This window comes from Atractosteus spatula, chromosome 12, assembly GCF_055471065.1.
Source record: "Atractosteus spatula isolate fAtrSpa1 chromosome 12, fAtrSpa1.hap1, whole genome shotgun sequence".
Lineage (NCBI taxonomy): Eukaryota > Metazoa > Chordata > Actinopteri > Semionotiformes > Lepisosteidae > Atractosteus > Atractosteus spatula.
Window position 1 is genome coordinate 1,659,922 of NC_142717.1, and position 11,099 is coordinate 1,671,020.

At 36.5% G+C, this 11,099-nt stretch overlaps 1 protein-coding gene across 1 annotated transcript in view; it reads left to right on the plus strand.

Moving 5' to 3' along the window:
- The window catches only part of cpne4a (copine 4a), an 81,314-nt gene extending 75,563 nt beyond the window's left edge, over positions 1 to 5,751 (plus strand). Inside the window, exon 17 of the mRNA XM_088929482.1 lies at positions 3,815 to 5,751. Coding sequence (XP_088785608.1) covers positions 3,815 to 3,946 — 132 coding nt within the window. The 3' untranslated portion in view covers positions 3,947 to 5,751. The remainder of the gene's footprint in view (positions 1 to 3,814) is intronic.
- The last annotated feature ends 5,348 nt before the right edge of the window (positions 5,752 to 11,099 follow it).

Sequence of the window (11,099 nt, forward strand, 5' to 3'; positions counted from 1 at the left end):
CATATGCTTTTAAGGACATGCATTACAGTGTACAAAATAATTCCATACAATGACAAGGTGTTCTACATTTTATAGGTATTTCAATACAACATACAGATTTGTTGAAAATTATAAATAAAATCGAATTCACTGATTTTGCTGAAATTCTCACTGAAATTTCCTTTTTATTTTCATGGAGGTCCAAGCAAAACAATTACAAAGTAATAATATCCCACTAGTATTTATTGTTTTCTCTCATTTATCAGAAAAAAATGATTATTTGATTTAACTGAGTATCTCATTATCATCTTTGCGTGCAGTTTTAGAAAATCGTTGTCTGAATACTTTATTGGCGTAAATTGCTTTTCTTATGGGTAACCAGTATAGTCGAAAGTTGAGGTTCAGTGTTATCCAGATTAGTTACAGTTAAGGTGCACTGTACAGTATGTTTGATTCTCACCTGAAAATAAAATTACACTTTAAGATGAGTTCCTCAGCTTAAATCAAGGTTCAGAGCCGCAGACTCATTTGAAGGAATGAAGTCAACTTTGTTATTGATCTTTTTTTTTGTACTTCACTGTTTTATATGAAATATTTTAAATTTACTTTCAACTGTTAAAAATAATGGGATCTGTAATTGTGCGGTTCTCCAGTAGTCCTGTACTAATTACTGGGTTTCAGAACTGCCTGTGTTCAGGTGTGTTAAGATGAAATGTGACCAATTCTGATGTAAGCAGAAGGAAAAACTGCCACCCACTGTGGCTCGGTCTGATACGTTGACATTCCCACCTGTGTCTGTTCATTAAACTCTGAGCTTGTCAGTCAGAAGTAAGGGAGCAGATCCTTAACTAGGACACTGATGAGAAACGGCGTAAAGTTTCTTGCCCTGAAGATGTTGGAAACAATGCACTTTAGTTACTTGGTTTGAAACTACGGGCTGCATGTAAAAATGCAAGCAGATACAATTAGCAGTGGTGAATATGGGCCCAGCTGGGGCAAAAACCCAGCAGAGCAGAGATCTCTGAGAACCAGGATTCAGAGAGAACCACTGCATGATGGATTTTGTTTTGCGATGCACAGATTTGTAAATATAGGGGAAGAGTTAGGGGGAATGATGTTGAAATAAAACGATGAGCCTCTTGGAACCTAACGTAAGTCTGCTGTGTTTTATGAAAAATCATATTTCTCAGCTGTGTGAGCAAGTGACTCCATCTCATTTATTATATCTCAAATCCCCCTTTTCCTTAATGGCTCATTTATTTAATACATGCAGGATTCTCAGAGAGAGAGGCTGCTCTTTTGACAAGCAGAAGGTTTCCCTGAGGCTGTTGAAGACTACATTCATTGCTAAGTAAGGGACTAATCGATTCCTGAAAGGTGACTTCTAGAGGCAATTATATACTGGAGGAATCTATGAAAATGATAACAGAAGGGAACTTGCCTTTTATGACAACCTTCAAAGATAGCGCCCACAAGCTATGATTTCAAACCCCAAATCAGTAGCGTTGCTGTAATGTTATGATCTACAGTAACTGAAAATTTAAATGAAAATAAATAGATCTAATTTGTTTTATAATGTATCAAACATAATGAAATAAGGTAGAAGCTGCTGATCTGAAAAACAAAACTCATTAATTTCCTAGTAATAAAATATTAAACTAGTGTACAGTATTGAACAAATAATTAAATTGTCATTTTACTAATCCCTTACAGTGCCATATGTCTTGCTAGTAACTTTGAAGCTTTATTGGATTAACCAACTGTGTTTATTTTTTCTGCTGTCAACATAATAATCATATTCAAAAACACGCCAAGTCAGAATAATGCCTGGCATTGCTGCAAAACTGGAAATATAATATACGTCCTGGGAACAGAGCAGAGTTAAAATTTGATAGAAAGGACAAAGCCATCTGCCAGGATTTTATTACAACAGTGAGAATGAGCCAAAGCCGACTGTGTTGCTGGAATTTTATGGCGATTACAGAAAATAGAAGGACCCATTTTCTTTTGATGTCAGGGAAACTGTAACTAACCAAATTCATTGATCTAAAGCTCTTTAGGAATTTGTGGCATTTTATGTAACAAAGTTTCTGAAGACACAGTCACGTGTGATTGCAGACACATTTTTCATTGATATTTTAGCTTGAATTCACTTGCTCTGATGTAAATCAAGATTAACCAGGAGGTCGCTATAGAGCTACGGTGTTCAGAAATAGAGGAAGGTTGTTCATTCAACAAATATTGGGCTCCTTGTCCTCCTTTTATCATAAACTACATTAAATATTCTTAATTTTTCTTAGTAGTCTTAAATTCATTTTCACATTTCTGGAGTAAGCTTGAGAAGTAGATGTTGAACAAGTGCAATATTTTAGATTTTAAGTTTTCAGTCAATTTTGAATTCGGTTTCTCTTTCTGCATCTCAAAAGCTTTCCAGTTCAGGTGCCAGTATGCTCTGTCAATCTGAAATCTGTCAGGCAGGAGGGAGGTGTTGCGGGCCATAGCTAATGAGAGTTTGTAATAAAACTGCGTTTTTGCAGTTATAGGGAAGTTAATGACTAATAAAGCACTGTAGAAAATCAGCAAAGGTTAATGTGTTCTAGCATTAAAATAAAATGAGAAAAACAATGTATTTGCATACTACAGTACATGCAGAATGTTCGGTTTATTTTGTGAGTCGTTGGTACACATGATTTGATCTGGAGAATCTTACAAGAGTAGAGCTAAGAAGAGAAGATTTGCCTTTATTTATCTACCGACGTCTACAGACAATTTATCCACATTCTCAAGATACGCAATGATGAACATCTTTCTTACATCTTGTTGGTTTTTTCTCACCCCTCCTCACTCCACCCCCTGTTCACCATCACAGCTGGATATACTTCTTTCTGTCATGCAGATTAAAGATAATGTTCCTTATTGTTGATCACATTGTCCTAATATACTCTAACTGTCTTTCCATGCTCTGTTAAGATTCGGGGGCTGGTAGGAGCAACGCCATCAAACATCAGTTTGAAAACCTGTTGCTCTTCTCTCCCATTAAATACTTGACTGAACCAAGGAGTCTGTTAGGGGCTGTTTTCACTTTGAAAACAAAGTCCTTCCTGGGGAATTAAGTCATAATAACAGGTTCAAAGGAACTCTGTTTCATGTGCATAAACAGCGTATTTTTGGTTTTTCATTTTACTACTTTTGTGTTACAGTACAGAACATTTTAACAGTCTGTCTTCTGCTTTTAGTCTAACATGCTATTTTCTTTTTGATGTGCAAAACACTAAGACATTCTTTCCTGCCTCTATAACAGTCATCTCAAGAGCTCTTCGGATTGAAGTTTTAGGAGGAGGTGTGCACTCCTTGTGTATTTTTTACTGTTTCCTTTGGTGTGGAGAGATTTGATGTGGAGTTAAAATCACAAGCTGAATGCTGCTTGAAAATAATCAGGCATGGAATTTCAAACAATCTGTTTGTGTGTTGACACTTTTTTGTACTCCCAGACACTATACTGTAGATATAAATTTTTTTATGTACTACATGATACAAGGATCGACTCCTTTTGTGATTTCTCATTTTGTGGAGAATGATGTTGGATGCACAAAGATAACGTTTTTCCCTGTTGCTTCAAGACGTGGAGTACACTGACCAGTGTATCACTGTTTCTTGTCTCACGGTGCCAGTCTTGATTTAACAGTCAACAATAAGCTCTTGGGGAAAAATACTTTCTTAACAGAATTTCAGTCGGATTTCCAATTTTTCCATATTTCTTGCTACAAGAACATTCCCAAATGTTACAATACGGTTATTGAAATTCAAACTAATCTGCTTTTTCTCATATTTACAGGCTTCCCCTGCAGCTCTGGCAAAAAGTGTTCTGGCAGAAGTTCCCAACCAAGTGGTAGACTACTACAACGGCAAGGGAATCAAGCCCAAGTGTCTGTCCGATTTCGAGTCTTCCAGGACATTCGGCCCCTAAAGTCTTTGCACATGTTTACATAGTTCTTGGGAAAAAAAATAGCACGTTTTGGTGATTTTTATCTAAAAGATTTTTTTGCATGATTAGCCCAGAGGCTTGCATCTGTTTCACAGTTGTATTGTTGAGGACATTTTTATGAAGATAAACTGACTCCTTTACATATGAGCATGTCGCCTTGAAAATAATTGAAGAAAAAAAAAACAAGTTGTCTGTATTGGTTTTTCTACAGGTTTGTTGAGATTTTGCTAAATTTCGTAATATTCTTACACTGTAAAGCATTTTGGATCAAGGAACGTTGATAGCTAACTGTATTAGTTTCATCTGCTCCCAACCAACAGTTTTTTCTTTTCTGATTAAGCGGATGTGTGCACTGTATTTTGCATGTTAATAATAAAAAGACAGGTTTTTCATGGGTTGAGTTCTTCTTTTAGTCTGATAAAAAAAATAAATTCACAAAATCTCTGAATCCCACATAAATTATCTCCGGCAAATGATGGAATGAAAAACGTCATCCATTTTAAAAGTGCTTTCTAAAAAGGATGACCTCACAAAGTTAGCCAGGTTAATGTTAAGTACATTTGCAATACATGGGTAAAATAATTCTTCCTTAATGCTACATGACACATTTATGCATTATTGATTGTGTAATTATTATGTAAAACATGTTTTTTCTTATTGCCGTTATATACAGTATATAAACATTGGACATTTGTATGAGATTTCTTTCAGAATGTTTTATAATTGCTGTTGGTTTTCATTAAAAGTATTTTAATGCTTTTTGAGAAGTGAAAATACAAAAACTATTAGACTATTAAATCCTCAAGCAAGTGACTTCCAAGGTCACTAGTTTTAAGATTTTTTAGCTTACCTTAGAAACACAAAATGTATTATTCGTATTTGACAGTTGAGAAATTATTATCATATTTTTCATTTTATTTTAATAGGAGACCTTGCTTATTTTTATAAGGATGATAGTGTCTAGTTTCTAGAGGGGCATGTTGTCACAGGCAGCTGAGAAATCAGCCCTGACAGTGACAGTGAGGCCACAGGCACAAGGCCATCTGCCACAGGTTATGATCCTTCATGTTTCTGACGTGTTACAACATTGTTAAGGAGAGCTATATATATGTAATTCTGAAAAGAATAGTAATTTTTGACTTACAGTATTTTGTTGATTTTGGACCCTCTTAGATAATGTGTGATATTGGTATTCTTGTGTTTGTGAATATGAGATAGTACTATACAGGAATTCGTAGAGCAGTGGTTTGTGGGTACAGCTCACAAACACCCCTCCCTGCATGAAGCATCTCTTTTCCTTAATGACAGACAGGAGGCTAGTTGTACCAGGTTGCATGTGGGGCTTATTACATTCTAACACCTCCATGGATGAGCGGGCCTGTTCAAAACATGAGCAGTTAACTCATGTCAACAAATGAATACCATACATATCTACTGTACTCGAAAGATGGTTAGAATAAGTTTTTTCATTTTCAATGATGTTTAACATTTTTAGTTTCTACTTGACAAAGGGAAATGTTATAAGCTGCTGAGTTGTAATTTCGCAATTTTGTATCCATGTGCTTTTTTTGTGTGACAAAATTGAGATCAGTGAATGTGTAGTTGGGTCACATGGCTCATGTAATGACTTTCCCCATTCCTGTATCATTGTGCCCCACAGTATAAAGGGGCAGCTCTCTCCAGTGATTTGCAGTGTGGTCATGAGTAACAATCCTTTTTTTACTATAAAAGCTGTATGTTACATAAAAAATGTTTGTAACTACTGAGATATTAAAACTTTCCAACCCGCTTTACATGGTTTTGAATAAATACTACACCACAGAATTCAACAGCTTGCCCCGTCACCCCCTGTGTGACCAGTGAGGAGTCCGCTGGGAAAACCATGAGAAAACCAGCTCTGCTTCTCTCCTCATGGCTAAGTGAGGTTCTCACAAACAAGCAGAGGGAATACATAAGAGATGCTCGACGGGGAGCTCTCTCGTCGGGAAAGATTCGAGTCATTTTAAAGGAAGGAGTCGGAAAAGATGAATTATGGGTAGATTGACATAAAATGTGATCTAAGCTGGATACAGGCAAGTGTTGTTGACAAACTTAACAAAAATAACTAAAAATGTATATGATATTATTTGATGATTAAAGTGAGCATGTGTGAGCATTCGTAGGCAGAACTAATGAGAAGAGTTCACGCTGGATCGCCAGCTGCCCTTTGAGGTGAGAAAGGTATTCCCTCTGCTCTCTTATTTTTGAAGTACTACTTTCCGCTTATGAATTTATTTTCAGGTTCTTTCCTATCTTGAGGATTTCACTCTGGGCTTATTAGAGAAACCCGAAGGGTAAAACAGAATACAGGAGATGTTGAACAGATGGATGTTGGGGAGTCATGTGGTTTAAACGAAGCAAAAAAAACAAAAACATATATTTCTATCCCTGTGCTGTTTCTGATTCATTTAAGTCAGTCTAGATGGGATCGAAACTCTTCATTTACACTTCCTACACGCTTTCTTCAAGCGTGTTTCAATTATTTGTTGATGTGGAGCGCAAGAACATCTGCACATGTCGACCCTTTCCATAGGTGATGTATGAGCTGCTCACCGACAGCACCTGCGCCTGGGATTTAGGTTTTTATATTTGTAAATAATGCAATCATTTCAATTTAAAAAAAAACACATATGGAGCGTGACTCAGGCATACAGAACCAAAGCGTGATCTTAACCTGAGACAAAAATATACAAAGACGTAAGATATATTATTAGACAAATTACTCAATGGCATCATCAGAGTTTCTGTGGTGAACTTCGCCTGACATTTTTGCTATTTTTAGTTTTGATAGACCTGTATTTTGTATTACACAAAAATAACCATTTAGATATTGTGCGGAGTGGAGCAACTGATGTCACACTAAAAACTTTTTAGGTGCGGATGCACTGTATTCTGTGTAAGAGCAACATGGTGTTGCAGCAGAATCACACAGATACAGAGCGGGAGACATTTAAGAAGTCAATTTGGAAAGAGCCAGAGAGTGGTTTCTTTCCAGAGACTCCAAGCAAGCCTGTTTTAAACTGGAGTTCTTTGAAGTCTAGACCAGCAGGCTTTCAATTAAACCTGCCATCATGCATAATTAACAGCATACTTCTTTGCAGATCATTCCTGGGACAGACCCACAGGGGTTACAAAAGAATAAAGAAAATCAAAGGTTATAATATTAATGATGAAGAGAGCATATGATCAACTGTAGGTATTAGTTAAAAATATTCACAATTATAGCTGTCTTTAAGACCAGTGATTACTGTTCAATTGACGTGAATGAATCTTTTATAAATACCTCTTTATTTGTCAATCTGAAATTGAAATACCCCAGTGACTGGGGGTATTGCCCTCGCATTTGCCAAAAATCGAAGGTAACCTAATACTTTGTTTGTGTATCATCATGTGGGAACAGTATTTTCCACCCTTGTTTGTTTTATTTCTCTGGGCAATTTTGTACAGCCTGTCGGCGCTCCCAGAGTAACCCGGGGGCATGCACGGCACTTGTGTGTCCTTCCAAAACACGTGTGAGGCCAGTCATCTGTTTTCACATCGCTGACGAGAACGGACACACCAGAGAGGCCGCGTCACCTGCCAGTTGTGCCACATCTGTCCCGATGATCCTTTCTGCGTATAATTCTCAGCTAGAGTGAGGGAGTGGGGCACTTACAGATGGGTTTGCCCGGGCATGTTTAGAGCTGATGATGTTAAGGGAGTGAGGCGGACTGTTCTGAGTGATCCATTATAAATTATTCCCCAAATTCGGATGCAAAACATGCTGTCTCTGATTCACCTCCTCAAAAAATGTGAGTGTTGTTAGATTTTGTTCTGTAGAATCAATACAAGCTAGCTTACTCATATAACCTGAAGGTATGCTGGAGGATATTGAACATATCTGAACTTTTCTGTTGACAAGCTTAGGCTGTATGGTTCACTTTTAATGAAGCTAGAAACATCGGTCTGCAAGTCTGTACAGCTGTGATAAACTGAATGAATAAAAAAAAACAAGTGAGGGATGGTAGCTGTGACAGAGAGTTAACTCTTACTCTACAGATTTTCTATCAAACCAAGACATAACTGGGCCACTGATGCTGAAAGGTCATGGTCATTTCACTGTTTGAAACCTTAGAGACAAATTGTTGAACATTTTTGATAGTGATGTTAAAGTACACGGGAACCACTGTTTTATGCAGAAAGGTTTCTAAATTCTCAGCGGTTAGGTTAGTGGACCTATTTCCCAGGTTGTGCACTATGTTCTCAGATTGAAATTATTAAGTAACATGGTTTCTTCGAGGTTTTGGAAATAAATGAAAACACCTTCAGAATCATATAAGGTATATGCCCTCACTTCAAATTGATTTCAAGTCAATTCAAATATAAATTGTTGGGAAAAAATCTAAAATATATAATATATTGCAAAATATATACAGTACAGTATATACATATGTAGAGATAACATATATGGCTTAGAGACTTAAGACTGAGGGAAATCATTTGATGTAATTTGATGTTCCCCAAAGAGCATAAATGAAGGCCAACATTGCATATGAAGCTAACACTGCAACTAATGTCATGACATTGCAGTGCATAAAAGATAATAAGGAATTTTAGAGATTAGATGATAAAAACCTTGTAACCTAAGAGGATCAATAACATCTGTGTGATCTGTGTCAGTGACTGAATGCTTCGTAGGAATTAAGGGAATATGAAAGGATATTATGCGTTACTCTTCAACAGCAACCTTTCACCAAAGGATTCTAGGATTGCCAGTCACACCTCACTAGTAAACTGCATGATGTTTGTATTTCACTGTGCATTTTAAGCACTGACAGCAACAGTCAGAGCTCGTCCAGGTTTAGATCTTACTTTTGGTATACATGGAGTTCATTGGGATCTTATATTGGTGTGCAAAAATATTAGACATTTTAAACACTGTCAAGGGTTGGTGTAATTGAAACAGTGTGTGAAAGAAGTTGTCTAGAAATGCATTTTCTGCTTGAATAATGAGCACAGCTAGAACTCTACAGACCTTATTCAACTTGCTTGCTGTTCTTTGAGACAGGTGGGAACGATACTAATATTTCTCCTTCTCTCGAAGTCCAGTTGGTTACACCTGACACCCGAGCGCAGTTCTGAAACTCAGATGACGGTACAGGGATGATACCATTTACCAATCCTATTTGTCGAGAGTAAATGTACAAATATGCCAAAATAATACTTAATTAAATTTAATTTAAGAAACTTAATTAAATCAGCACATGTGCTTTTCCAGAGCCAGGATTGGGAACCATTGCTTTAGGCAACAGCTTGTTTTTTAACATTCCTGCAACTCCAGTCCAGTAGTTATTTTCCAGCATGACAATGCAAGACCATTCAGTGCTTGGACTACAGTGGCACATTTGAAGAAATCACTGTTGGGATCTTGCTTTTTCTCCCTGAATCCAACAGAACAGCTGTGGGTCCAACTCACCACGCCCATCTATGGAAAACAGCTGTTACTGGTCGTCCCTCTGCAGGTGCACTTAAGGAGTGGTGGAACAACCCACAGCAGTCTTTCCAAACTGAAAATGGCACCAGGATTATGTTAATGCCAATAGAGTTCATGATCGATACTACCTTTCTAATGTTTTCATTCTGATAGTGTTTCTCATGAAAACATATGGTGATTCTCTGAGCTGTACGTTACATCATGTTTTCTGTGCGTTTGGTTGATATCTTTGTTTGAAGTTTCTGCTCGAATCCATTTCACCTGAGAGTTGCGTTTCCTTTGAGTGTAAGTATTCGTGTGAAACTGATTGACGTGTTTCTGTCACAATATGACCGGAGTTTTATTCAGTGGGAAAACAAGTGGTGCATTGAAGCGGAAAGCAAAAGTTGACAGCTGTCCTACACCTTTGTTGAATAAAATGAAGATTTTGACAAATATTCAGAATATTTGGCTCCCACTAAGTCACATTCATTTCATTTTTCTGAGAAGAAGTCCGAAATACTGTAGATAGGTGAATTTAAAACCTTACAGAAAAAAGACTGACCCCTTAACACTATCACTCTTGAGAGTCTGGGGGAATAATATCACTATAAGAACTTTTAAACCAACAGAGAGGGAATATTTTAATGAGACAAGACTGCTGTGAATTATCAGCAGACCGTGGTGTGTGTGTAGTATTGCAATATAAATTAGTATATTCTTAAACATGTTTGCTCTTATAGGTTGCATATGACAGGCAAGTTACAGTATTTGCTGGGCATGATATGTGTAAAATAAAATAAGAGAGTAATTGACAATCTCATGTATAAAATAGTTCTTAATTTTAAAAGGGTTTCTTTACAAGCAGAATCTACTCTCTCTCTCTCTCTCTCTCTCTCTCGTTCATTCAATTCTGTGGAAAGGTAGGTGTTAAACATGAATCCACTTACAAAGGAAAACTTTCTCACAGGAATTCACCTCCATTTCAGAAGCCAGTGCTTGTTAATAAACAAATAAAAAAACTGCATACATTAATTTTGTTGATATCCCTCATTTAACAAAATGAATGTACAGTAGCTGGTGTCTTAATTACCCAGCTTTGAGCTTCTATTTAAAGTGATTATGTTTTGCTGATTGTTATTAGAGCTGTTCAGCACAAATATAAATAAACATTACTTTGAGTTACACTATCTACAATGACATGCAGAACACAGAATTTTAAACATCTCTCAGCTTTTAAATGCATCTTCTGGGCTACTGCACTAAACAGCAAAGACAAAAAATATACTTATTGAATTTTTCCTCAATAATTTTTCTTTTTTAGTTCAATGATTTTCTTAATCTAATCATAAAGTGGTGAATATCTTTTTGCTATTATTTTGACTTAGACCCAGACTAGAACACTGATTGATTAATTTTCATGTCACCCATTAGATAATACAAACCCCCTACTTAGAGGAAGCTCTTTTCCTATCCATTAGAAACCTTTCCTCTCCATATAGTGTCAAGAACTAATGATTTTCTTTTTTATTTCTAAGAGACATTTAATGTACACTTATCCAAAGAAAACAACATTTAATATAGTAAAGAGAAAAGGTAATTCTGTAGGAGCCTTTGTTTAAAAACAGTAGCACATAAGAATTT